This window comes from Bubalus bubalis, chromosome 13 (assembly GCF_019923935.1).
Source record: "Bubalus bubalis isolate 160015118507 breed Murrah chromosome 13, NDDB_SH_1, whole genome shotgun sequence".
Taxonomy (NCBI): domain Eukaryota; kingdom Metazoa; phylum Chordata; class Mammalia; order Artiodactyla; family Bovidae; genus Bubalus; species Bubalus bubalis.
Genome location: NC_059169.1, coordinates 70,228,877 through 70,253,799, shown reverse-complemented (window position 1 = coordinate 70,253,799; position 24,923 = coordinate 70,228,877). Strand labels below are relative to the sequence as shown.

The 24,923-nt window shown below is 38.7% G+C and overlaps 1 protein-coding gene across 3 annotated transcripts in view; it reads right to left on the bottom strand.

The window, feature by feature from the left end:
* Window positions 1-24,923, bottom strand: part of KPNA3 (karyopherin subunit alpha 3) — a 95,004-nt gene that overhangs the window by 22,479 nt on the left and 47,602 nt on the right. For 2 of the 3 annotated variants that reach the window (XM_025262975.2, XM_025262977.2), the window contains exons 3-6: window positions 3,269-3,358; window positions 3,047-3,076; window positions 2,911-2,963; window positions 2,695-2,790 (exon numbers count right to left, since the gene is read on the bottom strand). In XM_025262975.2, the coding sequence (XP_025118760.1) occupies window positions 2,695-2,790; window positions 2,911-2,963; window positions 3,047-3,076; window positions 3,269-3,358 (269 nt within the window). Of the gene's footprint in view, window positions 1-2,694; window positions 2,791-2,910; window positions 2,970-3,046; window positions 3,077-3,268; window positions 3,359-24,923 lie in introns of all 3 variants that reach the window. The other variant, XM_025262976.2, reaches the window with a different exon arrangement.

Genomic DNA, 24,923 nt, shown 5'->3' with positions numbered 1-24,923 from the left:
TTTAGCCAGTCATTATTTTCCTTGACCCCTTTCTCTCCCACAGATATCTAACCAATAGGTCATATCAATTTTACCTCTTAAATATTTTTTATATTTATAGTGACATCCAAAATATCCCTGTGGTAGCTGAAGCCCTCATCATCTCATTTGAATCACTGCCACAACCTCTAGCCAGGTCTTAAAGCTCTGACTCCACTACATCACCTGCTTCACATACCAGTGATATTACAAGGCTACATAATTTTGCTGAAAGGATAAGATCATTATAATCTGGAATGGTGATGGAAGACTTCACAAAGAAAGTGAAAACTGAACTAGGTTTTCCAAGAGTGATAAAGAAAGAAAGGCACTGACAACTGGAAATACAGATAAAACCACCATGGCTGGGATGATCATGATGTGTGCAGGTGACAACATAGAGACCATGAGAGCTGAAGCCAAGAAGGTACGCAACGCTGTGACACGGGGTAAAACTGCAAGGGCAAGTCACAATGTGTGTGTGTGGAGCAGGACTCAAACCTCAGGCTTCAGGACTTAGAATTTATTCTACAGACATACCAAGTGTAGAGTGCTACTGAAAAGTGAAGTAAAGAAAACAATGTTGAAGTCCATGAAGAAGAGATAAAAACGGTCAAAGGCTGATGTAGGAAAAATCTGTTAAGAAGAAATTATCTATGTTAAGTTAGGGTGGATAGCTGAAAAACATCATTTCTTTTCAAACTGAATGCCAAGGTGGGAGGAGGTGGGAATGAGCAAAAACCAAGGAAAGCCAAAGGTTAGGAACTTAGAAGAAACTCTATAAATATCAAAGAAACAGAGTGAGGTTGTTAATATCAAAAGATTAGAGAGATCAGAGAAGGAAAAGGTTTTAAGAAGAAAAAATTTCAGTGATAATAGCAAGCAGTGAGGTTAAAAAGATGGAACAGACCAGACAATGAAGTAGCAGACAAGAACTATCAATACACGATGAACTGTGGCAAAAGGCAAGAAATAAGAGGGTATCAAAGTTGAGGAGAAATAAAGGAATAATAAGATCAAAGATGATGAGATAGTTTATGTTGTTTCAGACTGGAAGGAGAAAGAGTTAAACTAGGATAGATGGTTTGGCAAAATACTGACAATGAGGGCCTGAAATGAGAAAACAGAAAGATGTAAAAAATACAATTACAAAGCTAGGGAAAGTCTTCTAAGATATCATTTAAAAAGAGAGAGATAAGATAGAGAAAAGAAGTAATAAAATGAGCGCAATAAGTAAACAATAAAGAAACATTTATTATATGCTCAGTATTATGTGGTATTTTGTACATATTATTTTCATTCCTCGCAACCACCTACATTTTATAGATTAGGTACCTAAGCATCAAATGCTATTTGGGTTTAGGTCAGCTGCAAACCCTAGATTTAAACCAAGGTCTATTCGGCTTCACTCTCGGTCTTTTATATTATGACACAATTTCCCATAACAAATCGATCAAGTCAGACTGAAACCATTGAAAATTTTCTATTTTTACCTTCAGTGGTAGTTATACATGTCTGTATATATTTCAGCATACTCTTCTGTTATATATACAAGCTACATTTCACAGACACACCCATACAAATGAGCCCATGACAAAGACAAAAATGCAAAATAAATAAATAAATGGAAAAGAAAAGAAGAAAAAAGAAAAGCAGCTCGAGCCAAAAAGAAAGGGGGCCCTAAAGGTAGAGGCAATTTTTTTTTAAATAACTAAAATAAAACTTATTTTTGCTCAAATAAATCTTACAGAAAATAAATATGATAGTATTTAAAAAGTGTTGAGGGCTTTTGGAGAGATGGTTGTGGCACGTAATAGAAAAAGAATGAAGTATTTTAAAATAATAAAAACTCTTAGTGGAAACATTTATAATGCTACTATCTTAATCTAGTCACCTGAAAATCTCATAGACAATATTTAGCAAAATACCCCCAAGTTTTAGTCTAAATGCTCCTTAAAAGAAAAATGAGCCTCTGTTTAAATGTATTTTGGGGTTCAGACTTACATTCTACCCAGTTAACTCAAACTGATGAGGTTTAAGATCCAGCACACCAAGATCTCTTCAAACACTAGTACAAATGGGGCCAGTACCTCAAAAGATACCAACTGGTGTTTTTCTCTTTCTATTTTGGGAAATTATTATCTGCCCTCTTATTTTTAATTTACCACAAATAAAAACCATGATGATAGACAACTAATCATGGCTGGAGTTCTGTTAAGGACTTCACAGAATATCAGTGGATCAGCTGGAATATTCCCAGGGTAAGAAAGAGCTACTCAGTTCTGGAAACCATTCATGTTGACTCAAGTCATGAGGTTAATCTATATATAGACTCATAAGCAAAGAATGACTCAAACACTATTTGGGTTGTTTTAAAACATTACTGAAGAAAAAGCCAACTAACAAATAAAGACTATAAATGTTTGAGACAATTTAGAACAGACAATAAACAGACGTTAAAATTTTCCTAGAAACTACACACACATACTTCATAAACTAAAAAGAAAAGCACTTAGGTCTGCAGAGTATTATCACAGTATTTAGAAAATTACATTAAAATACATGACAAATGAAAAATGTGATAAGGCAAAACCAAATGGAACCCATTAGTTAAATAATAATCCCAAATTTTCAGTTGGCTGAAAAAAGTGAACAGGGAGTCAAATCCATACTTACTTATCATCCCTTTCTAGACATTTCACTAGAATTGGTAAAATCCCAGATTTTATTAGGTCATCAATTGGTGGATTTCTGTCACTGGATAAAAGCTTTCTAGAAAAAGAAGTATGAGAAATTAACTGCTATAAGTTTCAAACTATGAACAAAAATAACAATGTACTACTTCTAGACCAGGTGTGACATAATTCTCTCTCTGGACAAATTCGTCCTTACCTTGCAGCCTGGACAGCACTCAACTGGACCACTGGGTTATCACTTGTGGCATTCTGCAACACCAAATGTAAATTTCAGAAATTAAAAAAAAATCAATTTCAAAAAACTTCAAAAAGAGAATATTAAAATAACATACCTGCAATATAGCTTCTAGTGTTACATTTTGCTTAAAAAGAAAAAAAGATAGTTCAGCACAGAGTTTAATAGCAAAATTACATTAATTATAATGTATTTACTGAAGTTAAAGAGTCAATATACCCTAATTATCATTGTAAAATTAGTCTTAAGATTGAGAATAAAGTTCTCTAGTTATTATAAAAATTACTTTTACAACACCTTATAAGCAACGTTAACTTACTGCTTTAAAATCAGCATCAACATCTGAATCTTCTAAACTTTCCTCTTGGGGAACATTTCTTTTTTTCAGTAAGTGTTCATCTCTTTTGTTCTGAAAGACAACCAATAAAATAGTTAAGTTCTAAAGGCTGCTGCTAATGAAAACATCATTAAAATTGTTTCAACTTTATCAGCCAACTGTGAAATAAACACTAAATTTCTTTATAAGGATAATATGAATGAATTCCAGTTGAGCTATTTCAAATCCTGAAAGATGATGCAGTGAAAGTGCTGCACTCAATATGCCAGCAAATTTGGAAAACTCAGCAGTGGCCACAGGACTGGAAAAGGTCACTTTTCATTGCCAAAGAAAGGCAATGCCAAAGAATGCTCAAACTACCGCACAATTGCACTCATCTCACACGCTAGTAAAGTAATGCTCAAAATTCTCCAAGCCAGGCTTCAGCGATACGTGAACCGTGAACTTCCAGATGTTCAAGCTGGTTTTAGAAAAGGCAGAGGAACCAGGGATCAAATTGCCAACATCCGCTGGATTATCAAAAAAGCAAGAGAGTTCCAGAAAAACATCTATTTCTGCTTTATTGACTATGCCAAAGCCTTTGACTGTGTGGATCACAATAAACTGTGGAAAATTCTGAGAGAGATGAGAATACCAGACCACCTGACCTGCCTCTTGAGAAACCTGTATGCAGGTCAGGAAGCAACAGTTAGAACTGGACATGGAACAACAGACTGGTTCCAAATAGGAAAAGGAGTACGTCAAGGCTGTATACTGTCACCCTGCTTATTTAACTTATATGCAGAGTACATCATGAGAAACGCTGGAATGGAAGAAGCACAAGCTGGAATCAAGATTGCTGGGAGAAATATCAATAACCTCAGCTATGCAAATGACACTGCCCTTATGGCAGAAAGTGAAGAGGAACTAAAAAGCCTCTTGATGAAAGTGCAAGTGGAGAGTGAAAAAGTTGGCTTAAAGCTCAACATTCCGAAAACTAAGATCATGGCATCCGGTCCCATCACTTCATGGGAAATAGATGGGGAAACAATGCAAACAGTGTCAGACTTTATTTTTCTGGGCTCCAAAATCACTGCAGATGGTGACTGCAGCCATGAAATTAAAAGACGCTTATACTCCTTGGAAGGAAAGTTATGACCAACCTAGACAGCATATTCAAAAGCAGAGACATTACTTTGCCAACAAAGGTCCATCTAGTCAAGGCTATGGTTTTTCCTGTGGTCATGTATGGATTTGAGAGTTGGACTGTGAAGAAGGCTGAGCGCCGAAGAATCGATGCTTTTGAAGTGTGGTGTTGGAGAAGACTCTTGAGAGTCCCTTGGACTGCAAGGAGATCCAACCAGTCCATTCTGAAGGAGATCAGTCCTGGGATTTCTTTGGAGGGAATGATGCTGAAGCTGAAACTCCAGTACTTTGGCCACCTCATGCGAAGAGTTGACTCATTGGAAAAGACTCTGATGCTGGGAGGGATTGGGGACAGGAGGAGAAGGGGACGACAGAGGATGAGATGGCTGGATAGCATCACTGACTCGATGGACGTGAGTCTGAGTGAACTGCGGGAGTTGGTGATGGACAGGGAGGCCTGGCGTGCTGCGATTCATGGGGTCGCAAAGAGTCGGACATGACTGAGCGACTGAACTGATTACAAATCAATAACAGGCCACATTCTGGATTTGGTAGAAAAATTAACTGGTTTAAAGGCCAGCACTCATACACAGACACAATTTATTAGGCAGCAACTGTCTTCACCAATACTGTGCTTCCTAATTTGTAATAAAGATTCAAATTTTAAATTATTATGCTGCTGCTGCTAAGTTGCATCAGTTGTGTCTGACTCTGTGCGACCGCGCAGACGGCAGCCCACCAGGCTCCTGTGTCCCTGGGATCTGCAAGCAAGAATACTGGAGTAGGTTGCCATTTCCTTCTCTTATTATAAAGGTCTAGCAAATACATTTCAACTAGTATACTAGCTTTCATCAACTTACTGCTAATGGTTGCTTGAAGCAATGCATTTATTAAGAAGCCAGCTTAATGAGGGTTTATTGCTCAAATGTTAAGATTTGTATGTATCCCACTTATTGGGAGTGCAGGAACGGGAATTCACTAGCAAAAATGTCATCTACTTGCTATTACCTTAGCAGTTTTAAACTCTTATTTCTACATTTTATGGGATTTAAACTCTTTGTAATGGCAATGTGTGTCATTTTACATAATATATAACTGGGTAAATGACAATTTTTCTTTTTAGTTTGTCTACAGAATTAAGTAAAAATAGATAAAAAGACTGTATGATATCTAAGATTCTTTTCAATTTAAAACTTTCAAGGCTTTACCTTCTGGTCTTCAATATTTACACGAGTGTTTGATTACAACAGAAAGGTACTGAAGATGTATTAATACTGATGCTAAAACTCAGATCAATTAGAAAAACTAGAGACAGATGAGGCTTACTGGGTTATATGCATGGTATTTACTTTTGCGCTATGTATAAGCAAGCATGTTTAAACTAGATACTTACATGTATGCTAATGCTTAAGAGATTACCAACTTCAAATTATATTACAGCACATTTTAGTATGTACTCAAATAATTAATTCTACATTATTTTCAAATTGATGCATCTCACAAATATGAAAATAATGCACTGATATTTTATAGTCTCAAGTGGCTCCCCACAGAATACTTACTAATTTACAGAGAGAAAACTGGGCAGATAAATGTCCTGATCAAATGGCAAAGATTATAATCGAGTAAAGGAAAAATACATATAACTCAGGGAATTCTACTCAAAATTCTGTAATGGCCTATATGGGGGAAAATAAAATATTAAACAGCAAATATATCTCTTCAAGAAAATTAGTGATACCAAGGGAACATTTCATGAAAAGATGGGCACAATAAAGGACAGAAACCTAATGGACTTAACAGAAGGCGAAGACAGGAAGAAGAGGTGGCAAGAAAACACAGAAGAACTATACAAAAAAGATCTTCATGACCCAGATAACAACAATGGTGTGATCACTCACCTAGAGACAGATATCCTGGAATGCAAAGTCAAGTGGTCCTTACGAAGCTTCACTATGAACAAAGCTAGTGGAGGTGATGGAATTCCACTTGAGCTATTTCAAATCCTAAAAGATGATACTGTGAAAGTGCTGCACTCAATATGCCAGCAAATTTGGAAAACTCAGCAGTGGCCACAGGACTGGAAAAGGTCAGTTTTCATTCCAATCCCAAAGAAAGGCAATGCCAAAGAATGTTCAAACTACCACACAATTGCACTAGTCTCACACACTAGTAAAGTAATGCTTAAAATTCCCCAAGCCAGGCTTCAAAAGTACGTGAACTGTGAACTTCCAGATGTTCAAGCCGGTTTTAGAAAAGGCAGAGGAACCAGAGGTCAAATTGCCAATATCCATTGGATCATCGAAAAAGACAGAGAGAGTTCCAGAAAAACATCTATTTCTGCTTTATTGACTATGCCAAAGTCTTTGACTATGTAGATCACAACAAACTGTGGAAAATTCTGAAAGAGATGGGAATACCAGACCACCTGACCTGCCTCCTGAGAAATCCCTACACAGGTCAGGAAGCAACAGTTAGAACTGGACATGGAACAACAGACTGGTTCCAAATCGGGAAAGGAGTGTGTCAAGGCTGTATATTGTTATCATGCTAATTTAACTCATACGCAGAGTATATCATGCAAAATGCCAGGCTGGATGGAGCACAAGCTGGAATCAAGATTGCCGGGGAAAGTGTCAACAACCTCAGATATGCAGATGACACGACCCATGTGGCAGAAAATGAAAAGGAACTAAAGAGCCTCTTGATGAAAGTGAGAGAGGAGAGTGAAAAAGTTGGCTTAAAACTCAACATTCAGAAAACTAAGATCATGGCATCTGGTCCCATCACTTCATGGGAAATAGATGGGGAAACAATGGAAACAGTGACAGACTTTATTTTGGGGGGGGCTCCAAAATCACTGCAGATGGTGACTGCAGCCATGAAATCAAGAGATGCTTGCTCCTTGGAAGAAAAGCTATGACCAACCTAGACAGCATATTCAAAAGCAGAGACATTACTTTGCCAACAAAGGTCTGTCTAGTCAAAGCTATGGTTTTTCCAGTGGTCACGTATGGATGTAAGAGTTGTACTATAAAGAAAGCTAAGTGCCGAAGAATTGATGCTTTTGAACTGTGGTGTTGGGGAAGACTCTTGAGAGTCCTTTGGACTGCAAGGAGATCCAACCAGTCTATCCTTTAAGGAAATCAGTCCTGAACACTGATTGGAAGGACTGATACTGAATCTGAAGCTCCAATACTCTGGCCACCTGATGTGAAGAACTGGCTCACTGGAAAAGACCCTGATGCTGGGAAAGATTGAAGGCGGGAGGAGAAGGGGACAACAGAGGATGAGATGGTTGGATGGCATGACTGACTCGATGGACATGAGTTTGAGCAAGCACAGGGAAGCCAGGCATGCTGCAGTCAATGGGGTTGCAGTGTCTGACACGACTGAGAGACTGAACTGAACTGATAGTTGATTTACAATGTTGTGTTAGTTTCAGGTATACAGCAAAGTGAATCAGCTATCAGTTGCTTCTCCTCCTGCCTTCAATCTTTCCCAGCATCAGGGTCTTTTCCAATGAGCCAGTTCTTCGCATCAGGTGGCCAAAGCACTGGAGCTTCAGATTCAGCATCAGTCCTCTAGTGAATATTCAGGACTGATTTCCTTTAGGATTGACAGGTTTGATCTCCTTGCAGGCCAAGAAAAAAAATTTTTTTTTAATTTCAAATACAGTTTAAAAAGAAAAAAGAGTAAATGAAAATCAACACAGTATGCCTTCTCATTGATGTACTGAGAAAACAGTATCATCTTGATGGTACTCCTGAGCAAAATAATAGTAGTAATAACAACCATTTGAGAAAAGTCAGACAAACCTAAATTGGCCATTCTATTAAAAAATCAGTCTATATATTCAAATACACTGTCACGAAAGATATAGACTGAAGAACTACTGGATCAAAGGAAACTTAAAAGACAATATAACTAATTGCAATGTCTAATCCTAGACTGGATCTTGGATTTATAAAAGAATATTATTGGAAAAAGCTAGCAAAGTATGAGTGACGGTCTATGGATTAGATAAAAATTTATGTGAACCTGAAAAAAGAACTGTGGTTACACTGGAAGATATATGAAAATAATGTACTAAGGGTGTATGTAAGGGGGCACCATGCTGCAAATTAACTGGTTGGGGGGGGTTATATAAATATATATATTTATTTATCAGGGAGAAAGTAAGATTAAGGCAAATATGGGGAAATGCCAAGAATCAAGGAAGTTGGGTGCTGAGTGCTGTATGTTTTTGGTACTATTCTTGAAACTCTGAATTTCAAACTGCAAGTATGAAATTTTTTCCAAATTAAAAATGTATGCTTTTCACTTTGTGACTTACAACACAGTTAACCCTAAAATCCATTATTGTTTGTTATTCAGTCGCTAAGTTTTGTCTGTCTCTTGGCGACCCCATGGACTGCAGCACACCAGGCTTCCCTGTCTTCCACCATCTTCTGGAGTTTAAGTTCATGTCCATGGAGTGAGTGATGCCATCTAACCATCTCATCCTTTGCTGCCCTCTTCTCCTTTTGCTTCCAATCTTCCCCAGCATTAGGACCTTTACCAATGAGTCAGCTCTCGGCATCATGTGGCCAAAGTATTGGAGCTTCAGCTTCAAGCATCAGTCCTTTCAATGAATATTCATCAGATATTTAGGACTGACTGGTGTGATCTCCCTGCTGTCCAAAGGACTCCAAGAGTCTTCTCCAGCACTACAATTCTAAACCATCAATTCTTTGACATTAAAGTTATTTTTATGGTTCAACTCTCACATCTGTACCTGACTACTGGGAAAACCATAGCTTTTTTGACTATATGGACCTTTGTTGGAAAAGCAATGTCTCTGTTTTTTAATATAGTGTCTAGGTTTGTCATAGCTTTCTTTACAAGAAGCAAGTGTCTTCTAATTTCACGGCTGTAGTCATCATCTGCAGTGATTTTGGAGCCCAAAAAATTGACATCAAATTGCCAATATTCGTTGGATCATAGAGAAAGCAAGGGAATTCCAGAAAACATCTACTTGTGCTTCACTGACTACAAGAAAGCCTTTGACTGTGTAGCTTAGAACAACATCTATTATATGGTAATTTTTAACACTTCTTGGAATTTAAGCCATTTAAAAAGTTTCAATAAAGTTGATTGATTTGACAGATAAACAAAACAAAAATTATTCTAATCCTGGTTCTCTTTTCATCCTCTGTTTTCTCTAACTTTACCAGAGTCTGAATAATTAAGCTTCCGAAGGCCTTTCAGGGATCTTACTCCCCCTATTCCTCCTACTCTCCCAGGTATTTCAGGCACAAAAGTAATACAAAAGCATAAGCACAACTAAATCCTCCTCTGTACACAGATGCCCAATCCAGGATAGCATTTTACCATTATATGTCTGCTGTAAGGAAGCTCCTTTCTAATTCTAATTTGCTAAATTTTCTTTTTCTTTTTCAGACACACATAGGTGCTCAATTTTATTAAACTGTGCTTTTTAAAAAAATCTATTGAAATGGCCACATAATTTTCTCCTTTCATCTATAAATGTGGTAAATTGTGAGTTTTTAATGTTAAACTCAGAACTTTTTAATGTTCAACTTATAACCTGGGATAAACCTGTCTTGGAATTAAAATATGTATGTATATTCATTACTGGATTCAATTTAATAATACTTTATGAGGGATTTTTTCCCACCTATGTTCATAAGTGAAACTGGCTTATATACATCTTTTCTCATGCTGTCTTTGCCTGGTTCTTGGTGTTATGGTTTGTTAACCTTATAAAATGAGTTGAGAAATGTTCCCTCTACCTTCTCTGAAATCACTAAAGCTGAAATTGAAATTGTCAGTCCCTTGAATGTTTGCTGGAGTTCTCTCTGTGAGTACTTTTTCTATTCAGGGCAATAAGAGAGGTTACATTTTTAGTTACTGATTTAATTAACTGTTTTAAAATCTATTCAGATTTTTAAGTTTCTTCTTAAGTAAGCTGGGTAAATTATTTTAAAATTTTCCACTGGGAAATTGTTTGTTTCACCTAAGTTTTCAAATTTATTGGCATAAAATTGTTCATATTCAAATTGTGGTTGTTTTAGAAAATGGTTATCATTCCCCTTCCCATATCCATGACTCTGGATAATCTGGTCCTGTATTTATTCCAGGTACGACCATGTAACTTGCTCTGGCAATGGACTTGAGTTTAGTAAATGAACTTGAAAAGCTCCTCCACATCCAAGCATGTCCTCTCTTGCTGCTTATATAATTCTAGAGCCACCAGGTGAACAACTGTGAGCTTGCCTGTTGCAGGATGAGCCTATGTGGAAGATAACTAAGGTCTCAGTCAAGAGTAAGAAACTTCTATGAGACCATCTTAGATCATCCAGTCACTAGCTAACCCACCAGCTGACCAGAGCTGAGTGAAGGAGCCCAAGCAGAGATCAGGTGAACTGGCCCAGACCAGAAGAACCACTCTGCCAACCCAAAGAATTGTCAGTGGAATAAAATGGCTATTTTGTTAATAAGCCACTAGGCTTCAGAGTGGTTCATTGTTGTTCGGTCACTAAGTCGTGTCCGACTCTGAAACCCCATGGATAGAAGCATGTCAGGCTTCCCTGTCCTTCACTATGTCCCAGTGTTTGGTCAAACTAATGTCCATTGAATTGGTGATGCCATCCAACCATCTCATCCTCTGTTGCCCCCTTCTTCTCCTGCCCTCAATCTTTCCCAGCATCAGGGTCTTCTCCAATGAGTTGGCTCTTCACAACACGTGGCCAAAGTACTGGAGCTTCAGCATTAATCTTTCCAATGAATATTCAGGGTTGATTTCCTTTAGGATTGACTGGTTTGATCTCCTTGCTGGCCAACAGACTCTCAAGAGTATTCTCATGCAGTAAAAACTAAGTGATGTGAAAGTGAAAGTGTTAGTTGCTCAGTCGTGTCTGATTCTTTGCGACCCCATGGACTGTAGCCCGCCAGTCTCCTCTATCCATAGAATTCTCCAGGCAAGAATACAGGAGTGGGTAGCCATTCCCTTCTCCAGGGGATCTATACTATGCAGGGAAGTAATGTACTAATATTTTTAAAAAATAATGCTACATATGAATTAACATGCCTTTTAAATTCCATTCATTCCACTCTACCTGCTATAAATTTCTCCTATAAAGGTAAGTCTTCAATTCCACAGGTTCTGACAGGTAACATCTTCCTATTGGTCATATATTGGTGTTAGTTAACTTCCATTAGGATTTCTTGATGCTCAAGGTATTGAGAAGTGCTTACTTTTCCCCAACAATTATGAGATTTTGGTAACTTTCTCATTTACTGATTTTTCATTTAATTGTCTCATGATCAGAGAACAAAGTCTGTACAACACTGAAATTAGCTGACATTTGCTTTATAACACAGTTTCCAAAACTTTTTCAGTACGTAGTATAAGCCAAAAGCAATACCCAACAGTTTTCTTTATCAAATAGTTAGGTCCAAACAAGTTAATAGTAATTTGGGAGGGGAGGTGTGCCAAGGCACGTGTAAGTTTAAAGAAAATATCTTTATTTCACTTAGACAAAATATGTAATTGAAAAAAACACAGTGCAATCTAGTGGTCAAATTATGAACTATTTCAGTTCTGTGGTAATAAATGATTCTGTGGTATCTGAAATGTTAAGTGTCACTGTGTTTCTCATAAAAATTTAGAATATCCAAAGGTATTCCTCTGATTCACTACAGTTCCATGGTACCTCACTGCACAGTGCAGCAACTAAGGCTACATACTATTCACAAAAGCAATATTCAAATATGCATGTGGCTTCATATGTGTATATTAGATATCTAACACTTCAAATTAAGTTATTTACCTATCTCTTATTAACTGGTGTATTTAAAAGTTCTCCAACAATGGAAAAACTTCTCCTTGTGATTGTGTCAATTCTGGCTTACATATATTAATATCTGGGCATACCCAAGTTCAGTGTTGTTACAGCTTCTCAGTTATAACAACTAAGGGATACAGAAGTCTGGTGTACTACAGTCCATGGGGTCACAAAGAGTCAGACACAACTTAGTGACTGAACAACAGCTTCTTAGTAAGTTGCTTCTTTTATCAAGAATTAAGTAACAACCTTCATAGCCAAATTAAAATCATCCTAACAAAGTTCATTTTGGGCACCCTAGGGCATGAAAGTTATAGTTTACTCTTAACAAAAAATATGTACAACCAAAGTTCAGATGATCAATCCACGGGCAGACTGCTGGTGATGTGATTAATCACCAAAACCAGCAACTTCAACTGTCCTTTTGCTTGTCACTTAGAGATCTTTACCCTCTTAGAGACTGTGCTATAGTTAAGTTCGGCATCTATAAAAGGTATCTTTTTCTTTAATCAAGTGGGAGGGGAGCTCAGAGGATATGGAAACTGGCCTAGTTTCAATACCTACTTTATCTCCAAACACATACACAACAGACTAGATCCATTTTAAAGTTCCTTTAGAAATCCATTATTAATCTGTTGCCTCATATATGTACTTAATACTTCTTAGATCTTCTGTTTTCTGACAACTGTTTGAACCACATGGAACGGCCACTTAGTACATCAAAAAACTTAAACATTTACATTAAGAGGCATTATAGCACAATCGTTAAAAACTCAGCTCTGCCATTTTTCAGCTAGAGACTGCCCCAGACTTGCCCGAGAGTGTCCAGGAGTCTCCAGCGGAGGCGTGGGCCAGCGGTGGCCTGCTGCAGGGTCGAGGGCACTGACTGCAGGGGACCTTTGGAAGGAGGTCACCATTATCTCCACTACTTCCACCATAGTTTGGCCTTAGGTCAAAAAACAGGGAGGAAACACAGCCCCACCCATCAACAAAAAACCGGATTAAAGATTTACTGAGCTCGGCCTCACACATCTGAATAAGACCCAGTTTCCCCCTCAGTCTCTCCTATCGTATCCAGCAGAGGGCAGAAAGAATGAAAACCACAATCACAGAAAACTAATTAATCTGATCACATGGACCACAGCCTTGTCTAACTCAATGAAACTATGAGCCATGTTGTGTAGGGTCACCCAAGACGGTCGGACGTGGCCCACCGGAGAAGGGAATGGCAAATCACTTCAGTAGTCTTGCCTTGAGAAGCCCATAAGCAATATGTAAAGGCAAAAAGATATGACATTGAAAGATGAACTCCCCAGGTCGGTAGGTGCCCAATATGCTACTGGAAATCAGTGGAGAAATAACTCCAGAAAGAACGAGGAGACATAGACAAAGCAAAAATAACGCCCAGTTGTGGATGTGACTGGTGATGGAAGCAAAGTCCAATGCTGTAAAGAGCAATACTGCATAGGAACCTGGAATGTTAGATCCACGAATCAAAGTAAATTAGAAGTGGTCAAACAGGAGATGGCAAGAGTGAACATTGACATTTTATGAATCAGTGAACTAAAATGGACTGTAGTGGGTGAATTTAACTCTGATGACCATTATATCTATTACTGTGGGCAAAAATCCCTTAGAAGAAATGGAGTAGCCCTCATAGTCAACAAAAGAGTCCAAAATGTAGTACTTGGATGCAATTTCAAAAACAACAGAATGATCTCTGTTCGTTTTCCAGGCAAATCATTCAGTATCACAGTGGTAGTGATGGTGGTGGTTTAGTTGCTAAGTTGTGTCCAACTCTTGCCATCCTACCAGGATCCACTGTCCATGGGATTCTCCAGGCAAGAATACTGGAGTGGGTTGCCATTTCCTTCTCCAGGGGATCTTCCCGATCCAGGAATTGAACTGGGACTCCTGCATTGCAGGCAGATGATAAATCAACTGAGCTATAAGGGCAACCCAATATCACAGTAATCCAGGTCTATGCCCCAACTAGTAATGCTGAAGAAGCTGAAGTTGAATGGTTTGAGGAAGACCTGCAAGACCTTCTAGAACTAACACCCAAAAAAGATGTTCATTATAAGGGACTGGAATGCAAAAGTAGGAAGTCAAGAGATACCTGGACTAACAGGCAAATTTGGCCTTCGACTAGAAAATGAAACAGGGCAAAGGCTAACAGAGTTTTGCCAAGAGAATGCACTGGTCACAGCAAACACCCTCTTCCAACAACAAAAGAGAAGACTCTACGCATGGGGATCACCAGATAATCAATACCAAAATCAGACTGATTATATTCTTTGCAGCCAAAGATAAGAGAAGCTCTATACAGTCAGCAAAAACAACACTGGGAGCTGACTGTGGCTCACATCATGAACCCCTTATTGCAAAATGAAAATGAAAATGTTAGTCGCTCAGTTGTGTCTGACTCTGCGTCTGTCCATGGAATTCTCCAGGTAAGAATAGTGGAGTGGGCTGTCATTTCCTTCTCCAGGGGATCTTCCCAACCCAGGAGTCGAACCCAGGGCTCCTGCACTGAAGGCAGATTCTTTACTGACTGAGCTAAGAGGGAAGCCCCAAGTCAGACTTAAACAGAAAAAAGTAGGGGAAACCACTAGACCATTCAGGAATGACCTAAATGAAATCTCTTACAAATATATGGAAGTCACAAATAGATTCAAGGGATTAGATCTAATAGACAGAGTGCCTGAAGAACTATGGACGGAGGTTTCGGACACTGTACAGGAGGCAGTGATCAAGACCATCTCCAAGAAAAAGAAATCCAAAAAGGCAAAATGGTTGTCTAAGGAGGCCTTACAAATTAGCTGAAAAAAGAAGAAAAATGAAAGACAAAGGAGAAAAGGAAAAAAGACAAATTTGAATGCAGAGTTCTAAAGAATAGCAAGGAGAGAAAAGAAAGCTTTCCTCAGTGACCAATGGAAAGAAGTAGAGGAAAACAATAGAATGGGAAAGACTAGAGATCTCTTCAAGAATATTAGACATATTAGGGGAACATTTCACACAAAGATGGGCACAATAAAGGACAGAAACAGTATGGACTTAACAGAAGGAGAAGACAGTAAGAAGAGGTAGCAAGAAAACACAGAAGAACTATACAAAAAAGATCTTCATGACCCAGATAACAATGGTCTCATCACTCACCTAGAACCCGACATCCTGGAATGTGAAGTCAAGTGGGTCTTAGGAAGAATCACTACCAACAAGGCTAGTGGAAGTGATGGAATTCCACTTGAGCTATTTCAAATCCTAAAAGATGATGCTGTGAAAGTGCTGCACTCAATATGCCAGCAAATTTGGAAAACTCAGCAGTGGCCATAGGACTGGAAAAGGTCAGTTCTCATTCCAATCCCAAAGAAAGGCAATGCCAAAGAATGCTCAAACTACGGCAAAAATGCACTCATCTCACACACTAGTAAAGTGATGCTCAAAACCCCCCAAGCCAGGCTTCAACAGTACGTGAACCATGAACTTGCAGATGTTCAAGCTGGATTTAGAAAAGGCAGAGGAACCAGAGATCAAATTGCCATCATCCACTGGATCATCGAAAAAGACAGAGAGTTCCAGAAAAACATCTACTTTTGCTTTATTGACTACACCAAAGCCTTTGACTGTGTGGATCACAACAAACTGTGGAAAATTCTGAAGGGATTAGAATACCAGACCACCTGACCTGCCTCCTGAGAAATCTGGATGCAGGTCAGGAACCAACAGTTAGAACTGGACATGCAACAACAGACTGGTTCCAAATCGGGAAAGGAGTACGTCAAGGCTGCATATTGTCACCCTGCTTATTTAACTTATATGCAGAGTACATCATGAGAAACGCTGGGCTGGAGGAAGCACAAGCTGGAATCAAGACTGCTGGGAGAAATATCAATAACCTCAGATATGCAGATGACACCACCCTTATGGCAGAAAGTGAAGAGGAACTCAAAAGCCTCTTGTTGAAAGTGAAAGAGGAGAGTGAAAAAGTTGGCTTAAAGCTCAACATTCAGAAAACGAAGATCATGGCATCGGGTCCCATCACTTCATGGCAAATAGATGGGGAAACAGTGGACACGGTGGCAGACTTTATTTTTCTGGGCTCCAAAATCACTGCAGATGGTGACTGCAGCAATGAAGTTAAAAGACGCTTACTCCTTGGAAGGAAAGCTATGACCAACCTAGATAGCATATTCAAAAGCAGAGACATTACTTTGCCAACAAAGGTCTGTCTAGTCAAGGCTATGGTTTTTCCAGTGGTCATGTATGGATGTGAGAGTTGGACTGTGAAGAAAGCTGAGCGTTGAAGAATTGATGCTTTTGAAGTGTGGTGTTGGAGAAGACTCTTGAGAGTCCCTTGGACTGCAAGGAGATCCAACCAGTCCATTCTAAAGGAGATCAGTCCTGGGTGTTCATTGGAAGGACTGATGTTGAAGCTGAAACTCCAATACTTTGGCCACCTGATGCAAAGAGCTGACTCATTTGAAAAGACCCTGATGCTGGGAAAGATCGAGGGCAGGAGGAGAAGGGGACGACAGAGGATGAGATGGTTGGATGGCATCACCGACTTGATGGACATGGGTTTGGGTGGACTCCGGAAGTTGGTGATGGACAGGGAGGCCTGGCGTGCTATGGTTCATGGGGTCACAAGAGAGTCGGACACGACTGAGTGACTGAACTAAACTGATCTGTTTTACATATGGTAATATAAGTTTCCTGGTTACTCTTTCCATACATCTCACCCTCTCCTCCCCTCTCCCCAAGTCCATAAGTCTATTCTCTATGTCTGTTTCTCCACTGCTGCCCTGTAAATAAATTCTTCAATACCATTTTTCTAGATTCCGTATATATGCATTAGAATATGATATTTATGTTTCTCTTTCTGAATTATTTCATTCTCTGTAGTAGGTTCTAGGTCCATCCATCAGATTAGAACTGACTCAAATGTGTTCCTTTTTATGGCTGAGTAATATTCCATTGTGTATATGTACCACAACTTCTTTATCCATTCATCTGTTGATGGACATCCAGGTTGCTTCCAGGTTCTAGCGACTGCCAATAGTGCTGCAGTGAACAATGGGATACATGTGTCTTTCTCAATGTTGGTTTCCTCAGGGTATATCCCTAGGAGTGGGATTGCTGGGTCACATGCTGGTTTTATTCCTAGTTTTTAAAGGAATCTCCATACCATCTTCCATAGTGGCTGTATCGATTTGCATTTACACCAACAGTGCAAGAGCATTCCCTCTTCTCCACATCCTCTCCAGCATTTATTGTTTGTAAACTTTTTGATGATGGCCATTCTAACTGGTGCAAGGTGTATCTGATATCTCACTGTAGTTTTAATTTGCATTTATCTAATAATGAGCATGTTAAAGCTCAACACTCAGAAAACTAGATCATGGCATCTGGTCCCATCACTTCATGGGAAATAGATGGGGAAACAGTGGAAACAGTGGCAGACTTTACTTTGGGGGGCTCCAAAATCACTGCAGATGGTGATCGCAGCCATGAAATTAAAAGACGCTTACTCCTTGGAAGGAAAGTTATGACCAACCTAGATAGCATATTGAAAAAGCAGAGACATTACTTTGCCAACCAAGGTCCGTCTAGTCAAGGCTATGGTTTTTCCAGTGGTCATGTACGGATGTGAGAGTTGGACTGTGAAGAAAGCTGAGTGCCGAAGAATTGATGCTTTTGAACTGTGGTGTTGGAGAAGACTCTCGAGAGTCCTTTGGACTGCAAGGAGATCCAAGCAGTCCATTCTAAAGGAGATCAGTCCTGGGTGTTCTTTGGAAGGAATGATGCTAAAGCTGAAACTCCAATACTTTGGCTACCTCATGTGAAGAGTTGACTCACTGGAAAAGACTGATGCTGGGAGGGATTGGGGGCAGGAGGAGAAGGGGATGACAGAGGATGAGATGGTTGGATGGCATCACCGACTTGATGGATATGAGTTTGGGTGCACTCCAGGAATTGATGATGGACAGGGAGGCCTGGCGTGCTGCAATTCATGGGGTCCCAAAAAGTCAGACACGACTGAGCGACTGAACTGAACTGAATAATGAGCGATGTTGAGCGTCTTTTCATGTGTTTGTTAGCCATCTGTATGTCTTCTTTGGAGAAATGTCTGTTTAGGTCTTTTCCCCACTTTTTGATTGTGTTGTTTTTCTGGCATTGAGTTGTGTGAGCTGCTTGTATATTTTAGAAATTAATCCTTTGTCAGTTGCTTCATTTGCTATGATTTTCTCCCATTCTGAGGGTTAGGGTTTCACTTTACTTGTACTTTCCTTTGCTGTGCAAAAGCTTTTAAGTTGAATCAGGTCCCACTAGTTTACTTTTGTTTTTATTTCCATTACTCTAGGAGATGGGTCATGCGAAGAGTTGACTCATTGGAAAAGACTCTGATGCTGGGAGGGATTGGGGGCAGGAGGAGAAGGGGACGACAGAGGATGAGATGGCTGGATGGCATCACTGACTCGATGGACGTGAGTCTGAGTGAACTCCGGGAGTTGGTGATGGACAGGGAGGCCTGGCATGCTGCGATTCATGGGGTCGCAAAGAGTCAGACACGACTGAGCGACTGAACTGAACTGAGGAGGTGGGTCAAAGAGGATCTTGCTTTGATTTATGTCAGAGTGTTCTTCCTATGTTTTCCTCTAAGAGTTTTATAGTTTCTGGTCTTTAAACCATTTTGAGTTTATCTTTGTGTATGGTGTTAGGAAGTATTCAAATTTCATTCTTTTACATGTAGCTGTCCACTTTTCCCAGCACCATTCATTGAAGAGGCTATCTCTGCCCCATTGTGTATTCTTGCCTCCTCTGTCAAAAATAAGGTACCCATAAGTGCATGGGTTTACTTCTGGGCTTTCTATCTTGTTCCGGTGGTCTGTATTTCTGTTTTTGTGCCAGTACTATACTGTCTTGATGACTATAGCTTTGTAGTATGATCTGAAGTCAAGAAGGTTGATTCCTCCAGCTCCATTCTTCTTTCTCAAGACTGCTTTGGCTATTCAGGGTCTTTTTGTTTCTATATGAATTGTGCGATTTTTTTGTTCCAGTTCTGTGAAAAATGTCAATGGTAATGATAGGGATTGCATTGAATCTGTAGATTGTGTTTGGTAGTATAGTCATTTTCACAATATTGATTCTTCGTACTCAGGAACATGGAGTATCTCTCCATCTGTTTATGTTGTCTTTGATTTCTTTCATTAGTGTCTTACAATTTTCTGTGAACAGTTCTTTTGTCTGCTTAGGTAAGTTTATTCCTAGATATTTAATTATTTCTGTTGCAATGGTGAATGGGATTGATTCCTTAATTTCTCTTTCTGATTTTTCATTGTTAGTACATAGAAATGCAAGTGATTTCTGTGTATTGATTTTGTATCCTGCAACTTTTTTAAATTCACTGATTAGCTCTAGTAATTTTCTGATACTATCTTCAGGGTTTTCTATGTACAGTATCATGTCATCTGTAAACAGTGAGAGCTTTACTTCTTTTCTGATCTGGATTCCTTTTAGTTTTCTTCTCTGATTGTTGTAGCTAGGACTTCCAGAACTATGTTGAATAATGGTGAAAGTGGACACCCTTGTCTTGTTCCTGATCTTAGGGGGAATGCTTTCAGTTTTTCACCGTTGAGAATTCTGTTTGCTACAGGCTTATCATATATTGCCTTTACTATGTTGAGGTTGGTACCTTCTATGCCCATTTTTTGAAGAGTTTTAATCATAAATAGGTGCTGGATTTTGTCAAAGGCTTTTTCTGCATCTATTTAGATTACATTATGGTTTTTATCTTTCAATTTGTTAATATGGTGTACCACATTGACTGATTTGTGTATATTGAAGAATCCTTGCATTCCTGGAATAAACCCAACTTGATCATGGTGTATGAGCTTTTTGATGTGTTGCTGAATTCTGTTTGCTAAAATTTTGTTGAGGATTTTTGCATCTATGTTCATCAGTGATAGGGGCCTGTAGTTTTCTTGTGTTGTTTTCATCTGGTTTTGGTATCAGGGTGATGGTGGCCTTGTAGACTGAGTTTGGAGGTATTCCTTCCTCTGCAATTTCTTGAAGGATTTAGAAGGATAGGCATTAGCTCTTCTCTAAATGTTTGAGAGAATTTTCTTGTGAAGCCATCTGGTCCTGGGCTTTTGTTCTTTGGGAGATTTTTATCACAGCTTCAATTCCAGTGCTTGTAATTGGGTTGTTCATAATTTCTATTTCTTCCTGGTTCAGTCCTAGAAGATCGAACTTTTCTAAGATCTGTCCATCTCTTCCAGGTTATCCATTTTATTGCCATATTGTTGTTCATAATAGTCTCTTATAATCCTCTGTATTTCTGCATTGTCTGTTGTAACCTCTCCTTTTTCATTCCTAATTTTGTTGATTTGATTCTTTTTTCTTGATGAGTCTGGCTAAGGATTTGTCAATTTTGTTTATCTTCTCAAAGAACCAGCTTTTAGTTTTATTAATCTTTACTATTCTTTCATTTCTTTTTCATTTATTTCTGCTTGGATCTTTCTGATTTCTTTCCATCTACTAACTTTGGCAGTTTTTTGTTCTTCTTTTTCCAGTTGTTTTAGGTGTAAAGTTAGGTTGTCTATTCGATGTTTTTCTTGTTTCTTGAGGTAGGATTGTATTGCTATAAACTTCCCTCTTAAACTGCTTTGTTGCATCCCATAGGTTTTGTCGTGTTTTGTCATTTGTTTCTAGAAATTTTTTAATTTCCCTTTTGACTTCTTCAGTAACCTGCTGGTTATTTAGAAACGCATTGTTTAATCTCCCCTGTGTTTCTTACAGCTTTTTCTTGTTAATTGATATCTAGTCTCATAGCATTGTGGTCAGAGAAGATGCTTGATACGATTTCAATTTTCTTAAATTTACTGAGGTTTGATTTGTGACCTAAGATGTGGTCTATCCTGGAGAATGTTCCATGTGCACTTGTATTCTTATGCATTTGGATGGAATGTCCTAAAGATATCAATGAGATCCATCTCATCTACTGTATCATTTAAGACTTGTGTTTCCTTATTAATTTTCTGTTTTGATTATCTGTCCATTGGTGTGAGTGGGGTGTTAAAGTCTCCTACTATTATTGTGTTACTGTCAATTTCTCCTCTATGTCTGTTAGTGCTTGTCTTGTGTATGGAGGTGCTCCTATGTTGGGTGCACAGATATTTACAATTGCTATGTCTTCCTCTTGGATTGATCCCTTGATCATTATGTAGTGTCCTTCCTTATCTCTTGCAATATTCTTTATTTTAAGGTCTATTTTGTGTGATATGAGGATTGCTACTCCAGCTTTCTTTTGCTTCCCATCTGCATGGAATATATTTTTTCATCCTGTCACTTTCAGTCTATATGTGTCTTTAGGTCTGAAGTGCATTTCTTGTAGACAGTGTATATATGGATCTTGTTTTTGGATCCATTCAGCTAGTCTGTGTCTTTTGGTTGGAGCATTTAATCCATTTACATTTGAAGTAATTATTGATATATATGTTTCTACTGCCATTTTTAAATTGTTTGAGGTCGATTTTGTAGATCTTTTTTCTTCTTTTGTATTTCTTGACTATATAAGTCCCTTTAACATTTGCTGTAAAACTGGTTTGGTGGTACTGAATTCTCTTAACTTTTGCTTGTCTGTAAAGCTTTTTATTTCTCCATCAATTCTGAATAAGATCCTTGCTGGGTACAGCAATCTTGGTTGTAGATTTTTCCCTTTTAGTACTTTAAATACATCCTTCCATTCCCTTCTGGCCTGCAGAGTTTCTGTTGGAAGATCAACTGTTAAACATACAGGGCTTCCCTTGTATGTTACTTGTTGCTTTTCCCTTGCTGCTTTTAATACTTTCTTTGTGTTTAGTCTTTGTTAGTTTGATTAGTATGTGTCTTGGCATATTTCTCCTTGGGTTTATCCAGTATGGGGCTCTTTGTGCCTCTTAGACTTGATTCACTATTTCCTTTTCCATGCTGGGGAAATTTTCAACTATAATCTCTTGGAAAATTTTCTCATACCCTTTCTTCTTCTCTTCTTCTGGGATCCCTATAACTCGAATGTTGGTGTGTTTGATATTGTCCCAGCGGTCTCTGAAACTTTCCTCAGTTCTTTCCATTCTTTTTACTTTATTCTGCTCTTCAGAAGTTAATTCCACCATTTTATCTTCCAGCTCACTGATTCGTTCCTCTGCTTTAGATTTGTTTACTATTTTGAGACAAGCTCCCTGACTTGTCACAGATCAGGTCTTCTGAATAGCACTACTCTATAACTAAAGTGTTTTTCATAAAATTTCAATAAGCAATGTAAATTTAAGTAAAAATTTAAGATATCACAATTCCAGACCCCGGTTCGATTCCTGGGTCAGGAAGATCCACTGGAGAAGGGACAGGCTACCCACTCCAGTATTCCTGGGCTTCCCTTGTGGATCAGCTGGTAAGGAATTCACCTGCAATGCAGGAGACCTGGGTTCAATTCCTGGGTTGGGAAGATTCCCTGGAGAAGGGAAAGGCTACCCACTCCAGTATCCTGGCCTAGAGAATGGACTGCATAGTCCATGGAGTTGCAAAGAGTCGGACATGACTGAATGACTTTCACTTTCATTTACCAACTACATGTCTGCGATTCCTTGGTGGCTCAGTTCAGTTCAGTTCATTTCAGTCACTCAATCGTGTCCGACTCTTTGCGACCCCATGAATCGCAGCATGCCAGGCCTCCCTGGTGGCTCAGACGGTAGGAAAAAAAATCTGTCTGCAGTGCAGGAGACCCAGCTTCAGTCCCTAGGTTGGGAAGATCTTCTGGAGAAGGGAATGGCAACCCACTCCAGTATTCTTGCCTGTAGAATTCTATGGACAGAGGAGCTACAGTCCATGGGGTTGCAAAGAGGTGAACACAATGAAGTGACTAACACTTTCAACTACATGTCCAAAATCTGACTAAGCATTTTGAGATGGGCTGGGGAAGAGACCTAGGAGTACTGGGGTGAGGGAAGCTGGGGTTGGATGGGAGGAGTGTGGTTAACATATTCAATTTAAAAGCTGACCATCTAGTAGAAACATGTAGAGCTAATCTAAGAAACTCTGGGAACTAGCTCCCTTGTATTTTCAACAATCTCAGTGTCAGTAATAACAATGCTGTGATTTTTCTCCTCAATGGAGCAATAGAGATAACAAGGCTGAAATCAAAGACAGACACTTTGTCCTTAAAGAGTGGAAGAATCTTCTTTTGAAGGATTCTTCACACCTCTGAAGAAGTACATCAAAATCAATTAAGCTTTGAAGTCTATGCTTTGTTTCAGGAAGGGGTCACTTTCTGCTGCTTACTCAAGGAATTCGGAAATGTGAAATAAGGAACTGCCTGAAATTTCTTCAGTTAATTTTATTTTGATCATCCTACAAGCATTTTTTTCAGGAATTAATCAGAGCAATTAGAAAGGAAATAATGTTATCCAGAAGGGAAAAAATGAAGAGCTAAGAAAGAGGTCTCTAGACTAAACCACCACCACCACCACCACACGGATTTGATCCCTGGGTCAGGAAGATCCCCTAAAGAAGGGCATGGCAACCCACTCCAGTATTCTTGTTGGGAAAATCCCAAGAACAGAGAAGTTTGGTGGGCTACAGTCCACAAGGTTGCAAAGAGTTGGACAGGACTAAAGCCACTGAGCACACAACCAACAAGGACCTACTGTATATCACAGGGAACTCTGCTCAGTATTCTTAAAAACCTGAATGGAAAAGAATTTGATAAAGAACAGATACAAGTATATGTTTAAGTGAATAACTTTGTTGAACAGCTGAAACTAACACAACATTGTTAATCAATTATACTCCAATATAAAATAAAAGTTTAAAAAAAAAAAGTGATCTCTAAAGAAACCAAGGTGGATATTAAGAAAAGATGTACTCTGGCAAGGAAGAAACTTTAATTCTATAAATTAAATACAGAGGGAGCACAACTATTAATATAAGAGAAACAAATCACCAAGTAAATATGAGAGCTTAGATTTATAAGCATATTAGAAGAGCTAAAAAGCTTAAAACAGGAGAGAATTCTGAATAATACCAAGACCAATACAAAAGTCTCAGAATTGTATTCCAAGCATGAAAAGTTAAGGGAAAACGAAGGCTTACATCTGGGGAGAGAGTTGATGTAATATGAAGAGCTAACAAAAAATGAATAATTATTTAATTTCAATTTTATTCCTAGTGGCTCTCCTACAGAGAATGATCTTCACAAGATGAATGAAAAACCAAATACAAAAGGACACATACTATTCCGTTTATATAAAGTTCAAAATATGCAAAATAACCTATAACATTAGAAATCAGGGTAATGGTTACCTTGGGGCATAGCACCAACTGTGAAGGGGCCTTAGGATACAGATGTGTTCACTTTGTGAAAATTCATCAAGCTGTACACTTAAGTTGTGTTGATATTTTGTATGTATGTGCTAATAAAAAGTTAAAAAGAAAAAGAAACTAAGTCCAAAGTGTTAAGATTGGCAAGGAGCTCACCTCACTCTATTAAAAGCTAAAGCTTAGTTCAGTTCTCTGGTCCAAATGACCCAACGATCTGAAAACTGACAAATCACTGAGGTTAATCTCTGAGTACCCATGAAGCTAAGGAGTCGAAAGAACTGAGATTAGCAAGTATTTTTCAAATT